This window comes from Choloepus didactylus, chromosome 11 (assembly GCF_015220235.1).
Source record: "Choloepus didactylus isolate mChoDid1 chromosome 11, mChoDid1.pri, whole genome shotgun sequence".
Taxonomy (NCBI): Eukaryota; Metazoa; Chordata; class Mammalia; order Pilosa; family Megalonychidae; genus Choloepus; species Choloepus didactylus.
In genome coordinates this window covers 3958225-3981402 of record NC_051317.1, presented here as the reverse complement: position 1 = coordinate 3981402, position 23178 = coordinate 3958225, and the positions used below count along the sequence as shown (strand labels likewise).

The 23178-nt window shown below is 45.4% G+C and overlaps 1 protein-coding gene across 2 annotated transcripts in view; it reads left to right on the top strand.

Annotated features, from left to right (window-relative positions):
• Positions 1–23178, top strand: part of WWC1 (WW and C2 domain containing 1) — a 164137-nt gene that overhangs the window by 106191 nt on the left and 34768 nt on the right. For both annotated transcript variants that reach the window (XM_037799533.1, XM_037799534.1), the window contains 8 exons: positions 1216–1292; positions 2649–2728; positions 7611–7740; positions 9159–9305; positions 10548–10621; positions 14818–15060; positions 21223–21312; positions 22150–22685. In XM_037799533.1, coding sequence (XP_037655461.1) covers positions 1216–1292; positions 2649–2728; positions 7611–7740; positions 9159–9305; positions 10548–10621; positions 14818–15060; positions 21223–21312; positions 22150–22685 — 1377 coding nt within the window. The remainder of the gene's footprint in view (positions 1–1215; positions 1293–2648; positions 2729–7610; positions 7741–9158; positions 9306–10547; positions 10622–14817; positions 15061–21222; positions 21313–22149; positions 22686–23178) is intronic.

Below are 23178 nucleotides of genomic sequence, written 5' to 3'. Positions count from 1 at the left end.
CCCGGAGTCCCTGGTCAATGCTCACAACACAGACAACAAGGTCAGTCATTGGAATTCACCTCTTCAGTCATCCCCAGCCTCCCTCATCATCATCATCACCATCATCATCATAACTCAGCAGAAACGCAATACTGCCCATGGTGAAAAGCATCTTTTATGTCATTATTATGTGCAGCTTTATTTCTGTTTTCCAAAACTTCCCAGTAGTACATTTTAACTCTCTTTATGTATAGTCAAAAGGCCCATGAAAATATTTTAACCAAATCCAAAAAGCAACACCCCCTCTCCACTATCATCTTTACCTCCAGACACTGGAAGTTGCCAGCAATCCCCAAATAAGCTACTCAGAAAAAATCCAGGTCCCAGCAGGTGATCTCAGGATACAGCAGAGTGTTTAGATGATGTTAGGTGGAATCATGACATGCAAGGAGCCCTGACCTCATGCCTCTCTCCCTCTGGGTCCCCTACTCTTGTTTTCCTCAATTTAAATCTATTTTACCCTGTTGTGTTCATCTTTGTAAGTCTTCAATCCTTTATTGGGACATAAATAAATACAATTTTAAAAATCAATTCAGTAAGATTACAACCTTATGATACAACCATGGCAAAACACTGGAAGGCAACTTGGGAAAAAGAAAACTGTGCTAGGGTGTAGGATGACGGGCAATTTTTTTTCCTTTTCAAACTTAATTAATATTGTAAAGTTGAATAAGTAGTCCTTTTTCAGTCATCTTTTTCTGATTACAAAACTACATGTCAGAAAATGTTGAAAAAGGCAAAAACACAAAGATGAAAATTTAATCTCATTTATCATCCAACTCTCTAGATACCAGTGTTATCAATTTGGTATATTTCTTTTCCAGTCTTTTTTAGATGCATATGTGTGCGTATATATTTTTTAACTGGGTATATTTTCCTAATCTAAATTTTCTTTACATTTTTTATAAATTATTTTTTAATATAATAATTATGGTTTGGACATTTTCCTTTGTCATTCAGTATTCTTCTGCACCATCATGTTAAACTGCATAAGTTGCATAGTCCCCACTTTATACCTGGGCCATGTTTCTTTAACATATCTCCCCTGGTTGGATATTTAGGTTGTTTACAATTAGTCATTAGCTACTGGATTTAGTTAGATGGCCAAATAAGCCAACTTTTGCCAAAATGTGTTTCTTCTACTGAAATACATAATTTTTTTCTTTCTCATTGCAGTGGTCTCTGGTTCATCATCCAGTTCTAAGTATGACCCTGAGATCCTGAAAGCTGAAATTGCCACTGCAAAATCCCGGGTATGTCCTCTTCCCATTGATGGGGGTCTCTGAGGCAGCCTTAGGCCACAAGCCCACCAACAGGGCCAGAGTAGACGCTCTAGCCGGGCTAGCCTGACCAACAAGCCCAAAACACTAACAGGATAGCAATGGCAGGAGAAGGGGTGGTAGTAGTAATTCCTACAAGAGTTTCCATTTCATAAGTAATCCTCATATACCAGGCATAGTACTAAAGGCTTCAAGTATATTATCTCATGTCCTTGCAGCAACCCTATGAAGTAGCCACTATCATCATCTGCATTTTAAAAATGAGGAAACAGGTTTAGGGTAGCTAAGTAACTTACCCAAAGTCACAAGGGACTTAAGCCTTACACAAAAGTTTTTAATGTAGTATGCTGTCTCCTAGCTCCTGCTTATTCTATATTATCTTATTTAATCATCATGATTATCTTGGGGGATAGATATTATTACTCCCATTTTACTGATGTGGAAACTGAGGCATAGCACTTAAGTGACTTACTCAAAGTAAAGTCAGTATTTTGAACTCTGGTATAGTTAAATTCCAAGTAGGTTCCACAAGCTCAAATGCCTGCAAGAAAACAAATGGGAAAGTGGGCTGGGTGTGAGGTAGTAGGGAGTGGTGGGGACTGTGTAACCTAGAGGGGTCTAAAGGGGTAGTTGCATTCAGCTCTAGCCTATTGTAGCCATGCTGGAATGTGGGCCTGGTATTGCTCGATCTCCAGCCTGTTTTAGAGAGAAACTATATATCTAGGCTTGTATGTGAAATATCTTAATATTTAGTTATTAGCAACTAATTTTTAGAAAATGTTAATACCATGCAGGCTAAACAATGCATTCCTGACAGCTGGATCTGGCTCCTGGGCCATGTCTTCCTTCTATAGTTGCTACATTACATCTCACTTGCATACAGTGCATTCCCATCCGCTTTACCTGTCTTAAGTAATCCACAACCCTGGGAACTGTCATCACCCTCTTCAGTCAGAACAGGAGAGGGACACTCAGAGAGACGAGATGGCTCAAGAGAGGTCACTCTCCTAGGAAGTAGGAAGAGCAGGTTCTGTCCCAGGTCAGCCAGCTCCTGTCTACTTCATGGAGTGAGGACTGGCTGGATATGACATGCAGGAAAAGCAGGCCGGGATGCCGACAGAATAGGCAGCTGCAGAGACCAAGGCCAGCATCGGTAAACGGAGGTTGCTGCAACCAGAGTGGTCCAAAGGATGTTGACCTGAGTCCCTGTTATCCAGGGGCAGTATGGAGCTTTGAGTTTGTGGTCTACCTGCCCCTTCAGGGAGACAGCAGCCTGCAGCTCAGTTTCAGCCTCTGCCCTGGTCCCATGTGTGGTCTTCTCTTATCCAGGTCAACAAGCTGAAGAGAGAGATGGTTCACCTTCAGCAAGAGCTACAGTTCAAAGAGCGCGGCTTCCAGACTCTGAAGAAGTAAGTCTGCCCAGCCTGGCGAAGTGCGAGAGTTGGCCCCATCCTTGCCCCACTCCTGCCCTATCTGTACTTGGTTCCTCTGTCTCTCTCTCCTTCAGTCCCTTTCTTCCCCTCTCAAAATGTGGCTCTCTAGTCATTCAATTCAAGTTCTGTTCCACTGACATTTACTGAAGATACCGTCACCCAAGGTTGGGGTTTGGAAAGAGAAAAGAGGAGAACCATTTCAGACCACAGAGCTATCATTGTCCTCTGAACACCTGAAGCCTAGAGGGTCTGTTCCACTCAATTGGGTTTTTGAGCATTTCTTTTTGTACATCTCCTCTCCTCAAGTAGGTCCAATGGAGTCTAAAATGCACACAGACAAACCCTTTTTTTCCCATGGGCCCTAAAAGAGAGTGACCACTTCTACTAGCGCTCCATTGAAGGAACAATGATCTATTCCAACAGCAAATAAATTACTAGAAAAGTATGCACAATGCCATGTACGCTGTATTTATGAGTGATGTAAGGAGTCTTCAGGACAACTTTGACCAAATGTAATGTTCACATTTAGAAGCTGATTTGCAGCCAACAACAGCTCTATGTTTCTTGAAAGCAGATGTATTCATTGTCATTATCATGGTTATACTAAGATTTGTTGAGCAGTTATTCTATGCCTGAAAACACATTCATTGTTTCTACAAGGGTATTCTCATTTGATCCTCATAGCAACTCCCTTGGGACTGTTTTTTGACTAACCCCATTTTCTAGATGAGGAAATCAAATCACATAATGTGTGCTTAGTAAATGTTAGCGTATTATTTATCATAACCACAGCATATAACCACAATTTGTTCAGTGAGTCTGCATTCAGTAGATCCTATGAGCCAGTGGAACCTTTATAGAGGTTGCCTGCTAGCCCCCTCTGAAGCTCCAGGGAGGACACCCACCAGGAGACTTCTCCATTCTGAAGGAATCCTCATTCAGATTCCCAGGAAGGCCACATCCATAGGGACAGCTGCTTCTGTAGTCACATGGTTTTCCTCTCTCCCTAACTGGACCTTTTCCTCATCTTCAGAACCACAAATCCATCCCCACCACTCTACAGCCGCAGTCCCAAGCCTTTTGATGTCTGTCTCCAAACCCTATAAATTGAAGGAGCAGTGGCATCAGTCGAGGGGCAGTTGATTCTTTTTCATATCGTTCAACCCTGTGAGCCACAATGAATCCAATATCGTGCCTAGTATAAGAAATTATGGCTTTGTATTATAAATTATGTACAATAATTTTTTGTATTTTGTATTATAAATTATGGCTTTATATGCTTTGTGTGTGTTTGTATGTCTTGTATATATCTGAATCCTGTCTCTCAAACCAGATTTTAAACCCCTTACGACCAGAAACCATGCTTTATGCGTCTTAGTAATCTTCGGAAGTGCCATGGACAGGGCGTAAGTGTGAGCTCCTATAAGGCAATAACCTCAGTTCTCCACTTTTCTAGTGGTGAGACAACTTCTGAGCACATAGTTTAAGAGCTGCTCACTGCCCATGTAATCTTACCGAATGTGCCTTCCCTTACCCTCCTCTCACAATCCTCAAGAGCTTCTGTTTAGAACATTTCCCATTATTCTCAGAGCTACCGCAAACCTGTTTTACCACTTTGTCATCCTGTAGCAGCATTGAAAATTCTTGTCGTTTGGTAAGCTGATGCTGAGACTCCAAAGACAAGCCTCCTTTTTTAACTCCCCCTGCCCGATGTTTGATATCAGACCCAGATAAGACTCCCTCCCGACTGGCAGGCCACTCTGTAGCTGGAAGCCTGGCTCCCTGTTCAGAGCTGAAGAGGTGTCTGCTTTAATGCAAACCTGTTGCACAGAGGGTTAGGAATGCGACCTCAAGAGGCAGATGGCCTGAGTTGAAATCCCAGTTCCTGGTAACTTGGTAAAATGACTTAACCCCTTTCGGCTCCAGTTTCTTTTTCTGAAAAATGAGTGGTTGTAAAGATGAAATTGGAAAATTCATGTCAAGTGTGTAACACAGTACCTGGTACATAGTAAGAATTGGGGGTGGGGAGATGACCTCAAGCTAGTTGCTTGGGAAGGGAATGAACTACACCTGCCCTGGGCTAGAAGCTGTGCTGGGTTAGTACGTTACATCTGGCACCTCATTTCATCTCTTTACCCCCTTTAGAGAAGTTTTTGTTCTGCCATATTTTAATGATGAGGACATTGATGGAGTAAAAACATATACCCAAGGCCACCCAGCTAGTAAGTGTCAGAGCTGGGACTGGAATCTAGTACTGGTGGATTTTGAAGCTTATCCCCTAATACCTCTCTTCCTGGAATCATCCCATACAGCACCTCTGCCCAAACCCAGAAAATATAAGGCCCCCCACCAGCTCCCTTGATATCCTTTTCAGGGTCTGGTTGGGGGTAAACCAGTCACTCCTATTTCCTAGCCTCCTCTCTTCGTAGAACATTGGAGGAAGGTGAAATTCGTCCATTTATTCTATTCCTGGCCAACAATCCCAGTTTTAAAAAGAAGGAAAGAAAAAGGATTGATGAGGATTGAAGGATAGCTCTTAGAGGGAACTGAAAATCAAAACAAAAACTTGGGATTTGGGCCCATCAGCTTTCCTGAGCCCTTGTAAATAGGAAAGATGTGACACTTGGCAGATTGTCCCTGGGAAGGAGGGCAGTGGGGCATCTTTCTGCACATCACAGGAGTTGCCCTACCCAGGTAAGAAGTGTCAGGGCAAGATGAAGGGTCATTGGCTGCTATCAAAACCTTTTCTCTGTTCTCTGTGGCTTTCCTTTGACTACTGGGTGTGTGGGAAACTGAATTTCTGAAAGGACAGCTGCATGGTTTGAAAATCCTAAAACACGTACATCTCCCCACCCTACACACACACACACACACACACACACACACACGACTTTTCTTTCCCTTAATAAGAGAAAGATTCATTCACTGAAAACATAATGGTGAACCTTTGTTCTCTCTCCCTCCTTCATCCCAAGAGTGTTCCCTCTTGGAGCTGCTCTCTGGAGCCAAATTCCAGAGCCTGGTTGCTAAGGCCCCTGAGAGAAATCAGGTATAGGCTGTTGGAGAAGCCCACAGCCTAATAGACAAGCCCCTTCTGTCCCATCCTGCTGGGGATTCAAAGCCGTTCTCACCCTGTAGGCAGAGGGCAGCTGGGCACAGTCCCCTCCCCAGAGCCCCTGGACAGGCTGAAGCAAACGGCGTCTTCCCTGCACACCCCATTTGGGCAGGGCCGTCTCCTCTGGGTGAGCCCCGTTTCCATGGTGCTTCTTAAGCAGGACTCTGAGGGGAAAGCTCTGAGGAGACTAATTTTTTGGACTAAGTCTGAGACCTGTCTTAGCTGACCTGGCAGGCTTGCCCAGGCCCAGTCCTCAAAGGGAAAAGACAGGCTATTTTTACAGAAGGGAGACATAAATGGGGCTTTGTTTTTCCTCCACAGAGGCTGAAATGACGGAACGGGGAGAGCTGTGTGGAGACGTGCTCCGCCCTCTCCTGCTCCGTCTCTGAGAGGCACAGACGATGAGGGCAGGATGAGAACCCACTCCCCCTCAGTGATTCCCCTCTCAGGTTATTTTTAGCCTAGGACAATTTGGCCTCCAGCACAAAACCAGAAAGTAATGCCTGTGAGTGGTTTATCGGTTTATCATCCTGAAATAATGGGCTTATGGTGTTCCCTCAGACTGTAAAACTTCCTTTTCTTCACCATGGATTATGACCTCAGGTTTAGCCTTCGGCAAACGTGTGAAGCAGTTAAAATTTATCTGTGCCCTTGGAACCTTTTTCCCTACCGCAGTCCTTCCCAGAGGCTTAGGATCCCCCACCATCTCTGGTTAGGTCTGACCTTCAGAAAACTACATTGAGACCCTTAAATTCTTTTTACCCTTTTCCCCCCATCAAAAGGAACCAATATGTAGGGCCTGAAATAAGCCGATCAACTCTCCGGGCTAGAAGCTTTTTAATCCCTTACGTGTGTATAGTTGCTTCCTAGTTCACTGCATGATTTTTCCACCTTTTATCCATTTGATATTCTTAACAACTCCTTGGGTAGCTGACAGATCCCTGTTTTCTTAGAGGAGGACACTGAGCCTCTGTGCAGTTCAGAGTCATGCCCAACTAATAGATAATAGGGCTGGGGGTTGTCTTCCTTTTAACCTTCCCTTCACTGTGTCCATTAATACAACAAATGCTTATTAAAGGCAGTGATTCTCAACCAGGGGTAACTTTGCCCCCCAGGGGACATTTGGTAATGTCTGGAGGCATTTTTGGTCGTAGCAACTGGAAGGTGGTGCTGCTGTCATCTAGTGGGTAGAGGCCAGGGATGCTGCCCAACATCCTACAATGCACAAGACAGCCCCCCACAACAGAGAATGATCTAGATTCAAAACACTGAGAGCGCTGAGGTTGAGAAATCCAGATTAAATTCTGTGCCTGATCCTAAAACTACTCAAACCTATTCAACCTGTACCTGTTCACAAGCCTGTCAGAGATACTGCCACATAAATGATTAATTATAATACAACGTAATGTGTGCAGTGTCACAGATATGTGCAATGCATTACGGGAACCCATAGCCCAGCCCTAGGACCCAGGGAGGTGGTCAGGGAAGACTGCCTGTAGGAGCTGAGGCTTAAAGAGCCCTAGATTTCAGGAGCAATGTTGCATATATATCCACACACTATGAGACGTTTGCAATTTCATAGAGCCCTTCTGTGCCTTACCACTGGGAGTGGGGAATGGTATACAGAGAAAGAAGACTCTTTGAGGGACTGATGTGCTATGGGCTGTGCTTTTCCCCTGGGAATCTTCCCTACCCTACCCTCATTATATCTTTGTCTTATCTGCTGTATTAACTGTTGCCTAGAATCGATAAGAAGATGTCTGATGCTCAGGGCAGCTACAAACTGGATGAAGCCCAAGCCGTCCTGAGAGAAACAAAAGCCATCAAAAAGGCCATCACTTGTGGAGAAAAGGAAAAGCAAGATCTCATTAAGGTAAGTTCCTGGTGAGATGGGCCCTGTGTCCAAGGGGTGGATTTCTCGTGAGCAGCCTTGTGTGCCAGACATGTGAAGTCTATTTCTATATACTACATAGATCACAGGTTATTGTTACTAGTCTCGTTAGGGTTTGGGTTCCATTACAGAGGAGAAAATGGAGGCTCAGACGCATTAAGTGACTTGTCTAAGATCACACAGCTAATAAAAATGGCAGAGTTGAAACTGGGACCGTCTGGCCTAATCCAAAGACTATGTCCTTGCCAACTGACTCATTTTTCAAAGAACCAAGTAGAGGGAGATGGTTTTGACATTACTAACCTTGACATCAAAATGCAGCATCTTTATAGACATTTAATTGCATGTAATGACTTAATGCTGGGAACTGAACAAATGATGATAGATATTACTTACCGTGCAAGGCAGTTGTGCCAAGAGCTTTGCATGCACCATATCTCGCTTATCTCTTGCAGAAACCCTAGTTTATCCCCATGTATACCAAAAATATTGGAAAATTCAGAGTTAAGGGGTAGAGCCACAATTCTAACCCAAGAATTTCTAGCTCAAAAGCCCATTCTCCTAACCCCTGGACGTATCACCTCCCTACACAGGAACTACCCTGGTCTCTGAGATATTTTATTATTATTCCCTTCTACAGATAGGTATTTGAGACTAAGAGATGCTATAAATGACTTAGTGAAGGACACTTTCTGCTTTATGACAGACTAATTTTGAAGCTCCTGCCCAGGACTGCAGCCCAGTAAAAATGTTCAAACAAGGTGGACAGTGAGGTTGTGAAGTTGTGTTTCTGTCATGATGTAGTGGTTAAGAATGCACAGTCTCAAGTCAGATAGTCCAGGTCCAGATCCTGGCTCTGTCACTTGCCAATTTCTTCATATGAGAAGGCCCTCATCAGTAAAATGGGAATAATCATAGATCGTTCCTCACAGGATTATAGTCAGCATTAAATAAGAATGGTAGAGCCAGCAGTTATTGAGTGTTGGTTGTACTAATTAGTGCTTTACACTTGTCATCTCATTTCATCAATCTGGTAGCCCCGTGAGATAGGGCCTATGATTATTCCCATTTTACAGGAGAGTAAACTAAGGCATAGAGAGGTTAATCAATGAGCTCAGATCACACAGTGAGGAAGTAGCAGAGTAGGGGGTTCCAACTCCAGCAGTCTGGCTCCAGAGCCAGTGTCCACACTGGTCTCTCCCAGGCAAAGGGCCCAACAGAGTGCCTGCACCTACTAAGTTCCCTCTTGCTGCTAGCTCTTTATCATAAGGGAAGTGCAGTGTCTGGGGTGAGCAAGGGGTTCCTAAATCAAGGTGGAGAGGAAAGCCCGTGGAGTATGGCAAGCCCCGAGTTCCCTCCCAGGAAGGCACGTCCCTAACCCTGTCCCTGCCCCCCTTCAGAGCCTCGCCATGCTGAAGGACGGCTTCCTCACCGACAGAGGGTCCCACTCAGACCTCTGGTCCAGCAGCAGCTCTCTGGAGAGTTCGGGCTTCCCGCTGCCCAAACAGTACCTGGACATGAGCTCCCAGACGGACATCTCAGGAAGTGTGAGTGGGCAGTGCGTGCCACTGTGGGCCCTGGGAGGCTGCTGTATTCCCTTTAAGCCTGGGTCTCTGGCTGTGAAAGGAGTAGCAGCTCCACCTGCTCTTCCCAGACCAACACAGGTTGCTGGTAAATGAGGGCAGTCATCTTCTAGTCCCTCAGTTGAGAAACTGGCCAGAGGCTGTCTGTAGGGCTGGCTCCTAACTCAGCCCTCTGGAGCTCTGTGCTCTTTCAGACCCCCTGGCCCCGGGATGATACGACATAATGTTGTGGAGGAAAAGCCAAGCTCTTGCATCTCTAGATGTGGCACAGAAAGCATTTTTGAAAGACGAGGTGTCTTTCTCTGGTTTCCTTCATCCTATTTTACAGCTCCATTCTGTTTTTCTTTCACCAGCTGGAAGGCAGAGGATATTTTCCTCCTGTTAGTCCCAAAACAATGCATGCAGCTTTAAGACAGCTGCTTGACTCCCAGTTCAAAAGCTCAATCTGGTCATAGTAATGAATAGCAAAAGTGCCATCAAGACGCCCATAGCTTGTGAAAGCATCAGCCAGGGTAGAACTGACTGCCAGGGATCCGTAACTTTTGAAGAGCTGTTGTTTCACTAGAGCAGGTGACTTGGAACAAACCTTCCTCCCAGCCTCCGTGGCTGAATGCTGTCCCTCTGATTTCTATAGCTGTGTTCCCACTCGTGAAGAGAAGCTATGTCCATACGCGATCGGGTGAGCCTTGTAGCTGTCCTCTCCTTCCCTCACACCTCACCCATGTGTCCAGCCACAAGCCACCTGCGGTGCCAAAGTGTTGATGAAGAAACTGTGTGCCTCCTTCCAAGTTCCAGGCCCCTCTCCCGGCTCGGCTCACCCCATGTTTCACTACCGATTGCAGCCTCCCTGAGTTGTTGATTGACTCTCCCCAGTAGCCCCAGAATGGCTTTCTTGTTTATTGGCTGTCCCTTTTTCCTCCTCACCAGCTGTCCTCCATGCTTCTGTGGCTTGAATTGGCTCTGAGCCGTTTGGGGCTGCAAGTTGATATTCTGGGTCCTCAACTTCTCTTCTAGAAATGTGAAGGATGTCTGAGTTTGGGGTTGAGTATTTTGCTTTACTAGCTTCCTTGCCATCTGCACAGCCAGCCCAATAATTGGGGGCTATTCTTAGCTGCTTCCCACTCAAGCTGTCTAGTCTCTTGTGAAACCCAATTCAGCACTGGCCACAATAGCCATATAATTCCAGACTTTGTTCTTCCCCTCCAGTTCGGCACCAGCAGCAACAATCAGTTGGCAGAGAAGGTTAGATTGCGCCTTCGATATGAAGAGACTAAGGGAAGGTAATTTAAGGCTGGGGGTGGGGTGGCTCAAATAGTAACTATTATTGTAAAAAGTCTGCTCTGTGCTGTGCCTTGCTTTTTACACACCTCACCTTGTTTAATCTTCACAAGATTAGGAAAGATATGAAAGTCTGTGAAAGATAGGTACGATAATCCTCATATTTTAATACTCTCTGAAGCTGAGAGAGGAAATGATTGGTGCAAGGACACTTAGCTAGATAAAGGATAGAACTGTGCTTTGAAGCCAGATGTGTTTGCCTCCAAGCCTAGTTGTCTTTCCAATTTCCTGTCTCTGTTCTATAATCAATCATTTCCCCAAGAACCCAAGTAGTTTGATTTGAAGGAACACAAGTGGGGTTTTGGCAACAGCCTACAGAGACTATGGAAACTACCCTCTTTGATGAATTCTGAACAATTAGGAACAAGCTGTGCTTTTAAAGGCCTAGATCCCACTGGTGACTTTGGATATTCTGTGGCTTCATGGAATTCTAAGCCTTGGGTCCCATGGTCACAAATGGAATTAAAATTAAAATAATAAAGCTGCTGTTTTTAGAGCATCTATTATGGGCCAGGCATTGTGCTATAAAATTAGGGCATACATTATCTCATTAATTTTAAAACCAACTTATAGCATAGGTTATATCTTCTTATGTAAGACCCAAAATGTCTCATGACTTTCCAGATGGTAGAGTCAGAATTTGAACCCCAGATCATTTGGCTTCAAATCCTTGACCTTCGATACACTAAGGCAGCCTTCATGGGAAAGAACCCCCTGCGCATTGTGGGGGTGAATGAAGCCAGGCTTACTGCATTCATTATCTTTAGGCTGAGTTACCCGGCCAGGTAAGAGTCTAGCAGTGCCCAGCTCAATGTGAGGACTCTTTGTAGCACTGACAGAAATCTAATAGAAACCAGAGGAAGCAAAAAGGGAAATTCATTGGCTTATTAAAGTCCTGGGTCGCTAGCTTCATGCACAGCTGGATCCAGGAACACAACTGATGTTACATGCACTCAATCTCTCCTTTTTTCCCACCCTGCTTGCCTTTATGGTGACTTCATTCTCAAGCAGGCTTTCCTGTCAACATGACAAGATAACCCCCAGAAATTCTAGGCTTAAGTACCACCAGGTTAGCCACCCCAGTGGAAAGAAGGCCTGCCTTTTCCAACAGTTTTTGCAAGTCTCAAGATTCACTGGTCTTTCTGGGTGAACCAGTCATTATTGTAGAGTAAGGAGTGGAGGGATTAGAATTTTCTGAAGATCTCACTTCTGAGAAAGGGATTGAGGTCAGTTTTATGGGAACCAGATTATTTGAAAGTATAGGAGGAGTGGTTTCCTCAAAGAAAAATCATAATTGTAATACTGTTAACAAAAGAAGGAAGAATTGGATACCAGACAGGTAGAAAAAAACAGATGCCCTATACACTATTTCAGCTCCCCCTAGGGGAACAATATAGCAAGACTTTTGCATTTGTACTGCCACTTCTCATCCCCTCTGAAGGGGACTTGTTCAGAAACCTGGATCCTTTCTGGCCTGTGATAATGCCCATCTAAGTGATTAGTGCTACTGAGGCTGAAAGACTGAAAAATCTTCCCTCTGGGTATGAGCCATTTACACTTCTCACCACAGAGCTTCCCGGTTTATCAGACTTTTTCCAGCTCTTACTTCCACCTACACCCAAAGCCATTTTAAATGTGAAGGGCAGAGCAGTCTGCTGAATTGGAAAGCAGAAGCTGCAGGACGTGATGGAGGGAGGGCAGGTGGCTAAAATGTCTGGTCACTGTATGCCAAATTTTGTTACCTGGAGAGAGAGTCTAGAAGTTTTCATGAGATTCTCTAAAGGATTTATGGCCTAATATTTAAGGAACACTGCCATAGGAAAAGAGCCAGTAGAAATTAGATCCAAGAAGGAATCATCCACTCCTTCAGTGTCTTACATGTAGCTGGAATCGCTGCTAGATCTGACCACACCGCTGTATCCTCAGAGCAGCTGTAAAATAGCAGCACGAAGTTGTCCCAAAGCCAACATAGATGGATTGCTATATATGAGAATATGGAATCTAAATTAATTAACTTGAAAAGCATCCCTGCTGGGGCACTTGGCTGAGGAATGAGCAGACCTAGATGTGTTTCTCTGTATGAAATTTTTGCTGTACATCAGAGATCTTGTCTCCAACAGTGTTATGATAAAATAGGAGTTTGACCGCATTGTCTGGAGGCATGATCAGACTGGGAGTCTGGAGACCTGGGCTCTCAACAAGTATCGGCCATGTTTATGATTTGCCTTCTTGAGTGAGTCATATCCTATCTGGATCTCTGTCCAATAGGGTTAACAATTCCTGTCTTATCCACCCTTTAAATATGGGGTCAGGCTAGGACATGATAGCTGAAAGCACTTTGCAAAGGCAGAGTGCTAAAGGATAACAGCCATGATTTTTTTCTTTCTTTAGATATTTGTAGCAATGTTCTCTTTTGTATGATAACACACACACACACACACATACAACACAAACTTTTCCGTTTTAACCACTTTCATGTGGATAATTCAGGGATATTAATTACATTCACAGTGTTGTGCTACCATCACCACTATCCATTACCAAAACTTTTCTATCACCCCCAAACAGCAACCCAAGTATCCATCACCAGATGAATGGATAAACAAAATATGATATATCCATACAATGAAATATTATTCAGCCATAAAAGGGAATGATACATGCTACAACATGGATGAACCTTGAAGGTATCATGTTGAGTGAAATGTCAGACACAAAAGGACTCTCACCTGCTGTAACAAGTTTGGTTTATTGAAACTAGGATTGGAAGTTCTTTTAGAGACCCCCTAAGAGAAACTTTATGCAGAAGCTTCCTTTATCTGCCAGACCCTTTAAATCTCTATCATTCATTTAAACCTCCCAAGAATCCTGAGATTAATCCCTATTTTACAACAAGAAAATGGAAGCTCACCCAGTGGCAGAGCTGGGATTAGAACTTGAAAACATTATCTTAAGGGAAATAAACCAGACACAAAAAGACAAATATTGTGTGATTTCACGTATATGAAATCCTAGAATAAGCAAATCCATAGAGACAGAAAGTAGAGTACAAATTACCATGGACAGGGCAGGGGAGATGGGGAATGGGGAGTTATTGCTTAATGAAGGTAGCAATATTCTTAGTTATATTATATATCTTATTTTGGTCCAATGATTATAATTCCCAACATCTATGTAACACTTGACAACATAAAAGAGCTCTTGATAGGTTCTGATTGGGTCCTCATAACGTACTGCCTAGGCACTACTATTTATCCCCATCTTACAGATGAAAATACTGAGTCTCAGAGAAGTTAAAGGATAGGGCTCCCAGCCCATTCCCTTAATATGTATTAAGTGCCTGCAATGTATAAGGCACTGTTAGGTGCTTGTGATACCAAAATTATTTCTTAAGAAATCCTTTTCAGCAAGAAGGTCAGAGCCAGGACTTCAACTCAGGACTTCCCCAGTTGTTCACACTGAGGACACATAGTAACTGTAGTATTTGCTGTAGTTGTAGTGGGTCCACGACTGCCATGCAGTCAGCACTTGTTATGTGCCAGACATAGCAGTGAATAGCAATGAATACATCATTGCTAATTTTCACAGCAATTCTGAAGGGTGAGTAATTGTTTCCTTATATACAAGGCTCAGGGAGTTTGCCCAGTGTTACACCAAGTATAACAACAGTAGCAGCAAAAACATTTATTGGGTGCTTACTATGTGCCTAATACTGTGCTTTGGGAGTTGATGTATTATGTCATAAAACCCTCAGCCACAACCCCCAAGGGGTTTTTGTCACTCCCATCGGAAAGACAAGTGACCTGCCCAAGGCCACACAGCTAGCTGGTAAGTGGTCATTGCCAGGTGTTGAATCTTTCTATCATTCCAGGCTGTGTCCCTCAGAGCAAGGAACATATCTTGTTCACGTCTGTACCCCCATTCCTACAAAGCCGTCTTCTCTGCTTGACACATAGTAGGCACCCACACCTGTTTGTTAGGTAAAAATATGTCCCTTGAGATGACATGCTGATCAAAAGGAGGACAGTGAATGTCCAAGGTTGCTCTGAGGATGTCATGGCTCCTGGCACCTTATAACTGTGGCAATGCGCATTCTCTTCACTGGTACACCGGTCATACTCACCTTCTTGGCCCCCAGGATCGCCAACCTGAAGATCCAGCTGGCCAAGCTTGACAGTGAGGCCTGGCCTGGGGTGCTAGACTCGGAGAGGGACCGGCTGATCCTCATCAACGAGAAGGAGGAGCTGCTGAAGGAGATGCGCTTCATCAGCCCCCGAAAGTGGACGCAGGGGGAGGTGGAGCAGCTGGAGAGGGCCCGGAAGCGGCTGGAGAAGGACCTGCAGGCAGCCCGGGACACCCAGAGCAAGGCACTGACAGAGAGGTGGGGCTGGGCTGGGGCCTGGGGACAGGGGACCTTCGTTCTCTACCACCTGTCCTCCAGCTCCTAGTGGGAAAGAGGCACAAGGGAGACAACCTGGTGCACCTCGGCTCCACTCTGAGCACACTCCCTTTAGAGATATCACAACTTTACAAAGTAGCAAATCAAGATAAGCTGATTCCAGGAACCAGCTATCCCCATGCTTTACACAGTGAATTGCATTACCAAATAGTCTAGGTGCAGATTTTCAAAAACATATCTTCTGACAAAGTAAGACACAAGACTATATAATTTAGAACAGCGGTTTTCCAACTTGGTAACAGTGACTCAAATTTTATATTGTGGTCCAAAATATAAAATTTTCACAAAACAGTTATACTTTTTCAAGGTGAGATGATCCTCTGATAATTTTTCTTTTATATTGCATTTCTTTGACTGCTGGTCGTGGCCCACTAAATTGATTTCGCCACATGCTAATGGGTTGCAACCTGCGGTTTGGAAAGCACTGGTTTAGATGGGAGTTTGCAAGCTAAGTGCTTATAGGGATCAAGCAAGGCATATGAAAGCTAGAGGCCCACCCGGTGGCCAGTGGTGACAGGCTGGAGCTCACAGAGCTCTTTTGTATAAAGTGGGGTGCATTTCCCAGCTCCACCAAGGGTGAGGGCAGGCCCTGGCTGCCAGAAGTCCCCACATTTCAAGGAAAGGGTTGTTTAGATTTTTAATTTTTAAAGATTGGCAACTAATCCAAATTAAAAAATAATCATCATACTTTGAAGTCTCAATCAGCTTTGTCTGTGGGCTCAATTTTACCTGAAAGGACTGGTTTACAGTCTCTGGTTTAGGCCTTTGTCTTTATTTCCTTCAGTGTCCCCACCAGCCTCCACACCCACATTTCACCAAGTAAATACTGTGTTCACGGTAGGTCCTACAACACCCAGCTTCTCCTTCCTTCATTCATTCTTTCTCTCTTTCCATCAGTAAGACTTTTATCCATTTGTTTAACAAAAGTTTCGTTACACATCTTCCAGGTGCAAGGCAACTTGGGATTCAGAAATCAATAAGACACAGTCCCTGCCCCAAAGACCTTAAAATCTATTCTAGTTATTCCTTTTTTTTTTTTTTTTTTTTGGCAGCAGATTGTATTGAGCAAGGCCCCTGCTCATAGGAGCTAAGAATTGAAGTTAGTGATTTTCATGTTTTTGTGTGTGTGTTTTGGGGGTAGGGGTGAGCAAGGGAATTCCTCTTTCCAGTCAAATTGAAGGGAGAACTGCAGTTTATAGAACAGGTAAATGTGGCAGTGTCCTGGTCAAAGTCAGGAGTCCTGGGTGCCTAGATGTGCTTTCTTTTTGTCGCCCCATGATAGGTCCTAAGACACCTTCAGGGTACCTTTGAGCTCTAAGAACCCTGCTTGCAATACGATCCTAGCAATTTAGTAAGCCCTAAGTGCCCATTGCAGTGTGTCAAATGGATCAGATTGACCAGCCTCTGCCTGGCCTCTGGTGGCTTACATCAAAGAATCCATTGACTGGATTCTGACCCTTTATCAGAACCACTAACCCAGAAGTCCAAAGTGGGTGCTGCTTTTGTTTCCTCCATCCTCCACTGGGAGGAAAGGCTGATTAGCACTGACCCACCGTCAGGGAAAGGGAGCAGGAAGAGAACGATAGGGCTTGAATTGTTGATGTTCAGTAGCTCTGGAAACAGCTGCTAGAAGTATTTAGCACTGAAACTCTCCTCCTCCTTTCCCGGGGCTAGCTTTGAGAACAAGGCCTGTATCTGTATGTCCTCATGTCTTAGTGTTAACTGAAAGAACAAATGGTTAGCTGACCTGGACAGACCCTTACCAGGCCTTTGATTGCATCTCCTGGCCTCTAACCAGTCCTGCCAGTCTCACACTTACTCCCAGACCTGACACCTGCCATTGGGAAATCCTTAGCTGTACATCCTCCTCATAGCCAATAGCTGAAGGTGACAGAAGAGATACCTTTCTCACCTTCCCACCTGCTTACTAGGTCACCTTGAGCAAGTCATTAGCTAATATTGGCTTCAATTGCCTACTAGGGGAAAACCAGGATAATTATGTTGAATATCTGTATAGTCTGAAGGCAGACAGGTAGACCAGATTGTGAATTGAGACTTCCCCTGCTATAACAATTTTGGTTTGTTGAAGCTAGGATTGGAGGTTCTTTTAGAGACCCCCTAAGAGATATTTATTGAAAAGCTTTCATTATTCGCCAGACCCTTTAACCTCTATCATTCATTTAAACTTCCCAAGAATGCTGAGGTTAATCCCTATTTTACAGATGAGAAAACAGAAGCTCACCTAACATCACCCAGTGGCAGAGCTGGGATTAGAACCCAGGGTTTTTTGTTGTTTTATTCCTTTTTTTTTTTTTTTTTTTTTTTTTTCAATTAGAGAAGTTGTGGGTTTACAGAAAAATCAGGCATAGAATACAGAGTTTCCATATACCACCCTATTATACACCTTGTATTGTGTGATGCATTTGTTACAATTCATAAAAAAAAATTTATATCATACTATTAACTATAATCTGTTGTTTACAATAGGTAGAAGCCAGGTTTTTGACTGCACAGAGTCTAAGCTTCCTTTAGGCCTTTTATTATTGACTTCAACCTATCTTCAAAGGTCTGATTGCCCCCTTGGAGCAGTGGGTTCACACAGCCGGCCCAGGGAAGCCAGAATCTTCTCTCCTCAGCAGCTGTTGAGCAGGCAGCTCGGAGGTCCTGGATGGCAGGGTCCTCTAGCAGGGGAGAAAGCCAGAGAAAGTGCAGACAAGAAGCTACTGGGGTCTAGGAGCAGCTGAGGGAGAGAGCCCCGGGTTGGGACAGTGCTAAAAGGCTTTTAGCCTCCTGCAGGGAGAAAGGAGAAAGCCTGCCCCCCCATCTTTGTCTGTGTCCATAGCTGTTTGCATTTGGCTCCAGATTTCTGCCTTCATCCCCCGACCATGTTTTCTCTGTTTCCCATGGCTTTCTCAGGAGGTCTCTTTCTCTTTGTTTCTCGTGTGTGTCTATTAGTCTGCCTGTATGTATGTAATTTTCAGTCTCTCTCTCTCTCTCAATTGGGATTATTAGGTTTCTCACCTTCACAAACGGCTTCTCCATTCAAGGTGCCTTTGAGAAGGGCAGGAACACACACATCCAGGAAATTCAGACCACAAGGCTTGCCAAACCCGGGTCACCCAAAAGCACAGACATCTGCATACCCCTCACCCGGCCCTGTTCCCCCTCCATCCCTTTGCCCCCCATCATCACCACCACCTCCCAAAGTGGATGTGCAGTCATGCAGGGTGCTTGTTAGAGCATGGACACCCTGGTCCCATCCCAGGGACTCATTGCTCAGGCAGGAGGGGAAGCCCAGGCTCCTGCATTTTTGATCAGCACCCCAGGTGCTGCACAATAGCTTGTGGAGATTCCAGCCCCACTTTCTGGATCCTCTGCCTGCTTGCATGCTTGATGTGTTCTTGGCCTCCTAGCATGAGCCAGACATCACACAAAAACACCATATGGCCTGTTAAGCCCTCCGCTGCTGGGGCTACATCCCCATGCTCAGAAAGTTGAGGCAGCCAGACTCCCAGTCCCCTTACAGCCTGTGGGGGCTCCGATGAACACCTACATTTACTCTCAGGACTAATCTCTGTGGCTTTTCTCCCAAAGAGAAGAGGAAAATGAAGGTAGAGATGGCAAAACCTAGCTCCTCTTAGACCCCAGACCTCACACCCTTGCAGCATGCTCTTAGGGAGGGCAAAGAGATTCCACACCTTGTCCAGTCAAGAGTCAAGGATTTTCTTCATCAAGGACTCCATCTGCCAGGCCTGCTGCCAGCCCCTGCCAGCCCAGGAAGGACTTTGTAGGAAGTGCCAGGGATGGAGCTGGCCAAGAACCATGCCACAGCATGCTGCCCAGTGCTCCTGTTCTCTTTGTAATTTTGCAGGTGCAGTTACCCAGCAACAGGCCCCTCCTGCCCCTCACCACTTTTCAGTTGTCTAGAATAAGCTCTGGTCTTCATTGCAAGGCCTGTCCTGGAGGCCTGGTCATGTTGGTGGAGGGATAGTGTGGTTTGGTGTTTCCATGGAACTAACTCTTTCTCCCAGGCCCCAGGCTGGGTTGGCTGCGCCCTAGGGTATGCTTTCCAATCCAAGGGAGCAACATGTCAGAAAGCCCCTCTTAGGCAAGACAGCATAGGGGATGGGGGCTGACAGTGGAATACATCTGTCCGTAGAACATTTAATGTCCAGATCTTTCAGCAGAGCGAGTGTACTTGGCCAACGTCAACTGAGAGAAAGTCATCCATTCAGCAAATAATTATTGAACATGTCCACGTGGCAGGCACCGTGCTTGGTGCTGGGTAAGAAGGACACAGCCCCTGTCTTCTTGCAATCCCCAGTCACTGCAGCAGCTCAAAACCTTCAGTGTGCCTAGAAATTGCCTAGGATACTTAGCAAAAATGCAGATTCTTGGGCCTCACCTCCCAGACATTGTGTAGGACCCAGGAATGTGCCTTTTAGTGAGCACTTCCCCCTTCTGATGCTAGTGGTCAGAAGACCACACATTGAGAACCACTAAATGGTGAGCACAGAAGAGCAGCCCAAGTCATGAGTTGATGCAGGCTCCGGCTTGCATGATGGGGCGCTTTCCCTATCAGATCCTGGGACCTTGGAGTGGTCAGAGGGAGCCATGCCAGGGGCCAAAACATTCCCTGTAGACAACCAAGTTGCCCTCCATGGGGGATTTTAAGAGAGAGGTCTAAAAGGTGGGCCTGAGTTTTCTTCCAAACATAAGGAATTTACCTCAAGGGAGGTAGTTACTGAATTGGGCTTTAGTATCAGACATGTCTGGGTGCACATCTTTGCTCTCAAGCTCCATTACCCTCCATCACAATCACCTAACTCTTCTCCAGAATCTTCAGTCTTCATTCTCTTAGGTTTCTTTGCTGATTATTACTAGTCCATTCAACCTTTGAATGTAGTCTAGACTTAGAGCTTGGTCCTGGGCTGTCCCTTTTCTTTTCATGCTATATTTTGCCCTAATGTGGTAATCTCATCCAGGTGATGGTGAACCCCATCGTTACAAGCGTCCACCTGTTCAACATTCAAATCCACTTAACATAAGGAGCCTCTGCTCTTCTCCCGGCCTGCTCCCCCACTAGACTTCCCAGCTCAGTAAATGCCATTTCCATGCATTCAGATGTTCTTTCTCCTTCACTCCCTTTACCTCACCCCCATATCCAGCCCATCTGCTTTTCTCTGTCTCTTCAGCATCATCTCGGTCGAAACAGTCGCACCATTGCAGCCACCCTCGCTCTCCTCCCTGCCTCCTGTTCATTCTCTTTACAGGAGCCATGATAGTCTTCAAATGAAACTCCCTGCATGGAGGTACCTTTCCTGGCTAACTCCTTATCATCTTTCTTATCAGCTTAAATTTCTCTACTAGTCAGCATCAGCCAAATGCTGCAAGAAACAAACCTCCAAAATCTCAGTGGCTTAATACAGTACAAGTTTATTTCTTGCCCACATAATGTTCAGTCAGGTATCCTGGTTGGCAGGAAAGCTTTCATACAATTGGTCATTCAGGGACCTGCCTTTTCTCATCTTAAGGCACATCCCCTTCTAGACCACAAGAATCCTTCCAATCAGGAGGAAAGGAAGGGGACAATGGAGAAGACCTACTCACTTCTCTTAACTACTTCAGCCTGATGCACAGCCCTTCTGCTCACACCCCACCACCACACCCACCTGCAAGGGAGGCTGGGAAAGGTGGTCCAGCTGTGAGCCCAGCAGTCCAAATTAGGTCTGTCCTCTTAACGATTTTTTTCTACTATCCTGTACTTTTTCCCTCATGGACCTTGTAACACAGTGTTTTAATTATTTAGTTTATTTAATATTTTAGCCAGGCAAGCTTATTGTAAGAATGAATCAAGGCAGTGTAATATGGTCCCTAGCACAGTGCCTGATATTTACGGCAATTACTGTAGGATTATATGTGGAAGCTATATCTTCCCAAAACACTAATGTTTCTAGAAAGTTCTTGCATATGTGACTTTGGGTCTGTGTGTACAATGTGAGAGAACAAGCCTGTTTCCTTTTTTGGGCAGGTGGAGAGCTGAATTATCTCAGGGCCTCCCCCTCATGCCTTCTTTCCCCTCAGGTTAAAGTTAAACAGTAAGAGGAACCAGCTGGTGAGGGAACTAGAAGAAGCCACGCGGCAGGTAGCAACTCTACACTCACAGCTGAAAAGGTGAGTGGTGGGCAGCGGGGTAAGTGTTCCCTGGGGATGGCCAGACGCAGGCATCCAGGGTGGCCCAGCCCATGCTCTGCTTCTGCGCCTTGAGTGTGGGCGTCTAGAAGCACAGCAGGTGTTAAGTCCAGCAGACTTGGGCTTAGACTGGTGCGGCAGGAGCAGGGTCCTTCACTTCTCCAGACCTCAGCCTCCTCAATCCTGATACCACACAGAAGGTCCCACTCGGATGCTAGTATATCTTCTACCTCTCTAACACCTGCCAATCCACTTTTATATGAGAAAGTGTAAGCCTCAGGCCCGAGCCTCAGTGGGCAACAGTGCATCACTGGAATTTTATAACAACATTTTGTTTGCATCTAATTTTTAATGGTTGCTTTCTATTTATTTTAAGTGATACTGCTTTTCATACTATGCTTATGGTAGAAAGTTCCCTTTTAAAATAAATGCACTGAAATATGAAAATTAGTTGATTTGACGGAAAAGATTAAGAAATATTAATGAAATTTTAGCTCAGGTTGTATTCAAATATGAAAAAAATCATGAAAATAGAATGTAGCTAATGGAGATTTGGGAAACACAGGTATAGTGGAAAAACTAGGCTTTTAAGGGCAGCTGACTTGGGTTCAAATTGCAGCTCTGCTGGTTTCTGATTATGTGGCCTTCTTGGAAAGCCAGCTTCCTCTTCATTGAAATGGGGGTGCATTATATACCCTGGGGCCTGCCGTGAGGGTGCAATGAGATCATGCATTTCAAGTGCCTGTGGTGCATTTCAGGCTCCAGGAGGCCTGCCTAACTGCTTGTATCTTTGCCCTCTGTTCTCTCCTGGCCCCCCAGCCTCTCGAGCAGCATGCAGTCCCTATCCTCAGGCAGTAGTCCCGGCTCCCTCACATCCAGCCGAGGTTCCCTGGCTGCCTCCAGTCTGGATTCCTCCACCTCAGCCAGCTTCACTGACCTCTACTATGACCCCTTCGAGCAGATGGACTCAGAGCTACAGAGCAAGGTGGAGTTCCTGCTCCTGGAGGGGCCCACGGGCTTCCGGCCATCTGGTTGCATCACCACCATCCACGAGGACGAGGTGGCCAAGACCCAGAAGGTGGAAGGGAGCAGCCGCCTACAGGCCCTACGTTCTCTGTCTGGCACCCCGAAGTCCATGACTTCCCTGTCTCCCCGCTCCTCTCTCTCCTCCCCATCTCCGCCCTGCTCCCCTCTCATCGCCGACCCCCTCCTTGCTGGAGATGCCTTCCTGAGCCCCCTGGAGTTTGAAGACCCAGAACTGAGCACCACTCTTGGTGAACTGAGCCTCGGCAATGGCCCTGGGGAGAGGTACCAGCTGGAGGATCCGGGAACGGACAGCAAACAGTTGGGCCAAGGTAGAGAGTGCTCCATCTGGAGGGAAGGATACCAGGAGGAGGGAAAGAGATGCTCTGTGCTCAGGCCTGAGTGAGGACCCCTGGTGATAATTATGGTCAACATTTTTTTTTACCACTTTCTGTGTGCCAGGCCTTGCGCTAAGGTCTTTACATGGTGGCTTCATTTATTTACTCATTCACTTGGTGCTAGGTCCTATAATAAGTGTTTTCCAAGGTGGATTCATTCATTCCACAGATAACTATTAAGCACCTACTAAAACTGAATGACAGTGCTAAGGGAGATATATGGATTCATTCATTTGTTCACTCATTCAGTCAGTCAACAGATATGCCACGTGTCAGGCACTGGCTTAGACACTAACGATGCAATGTTGAAGAGAGACAAGGTCCCTGTTCTCCTGAAGCTTTTGTCCAAATAGAGGAGCAGACAATGATCATGTCACCAGACAAATAAAAGCACTATGAAGATGATAAAGTAGGGGCTGGATAGAGC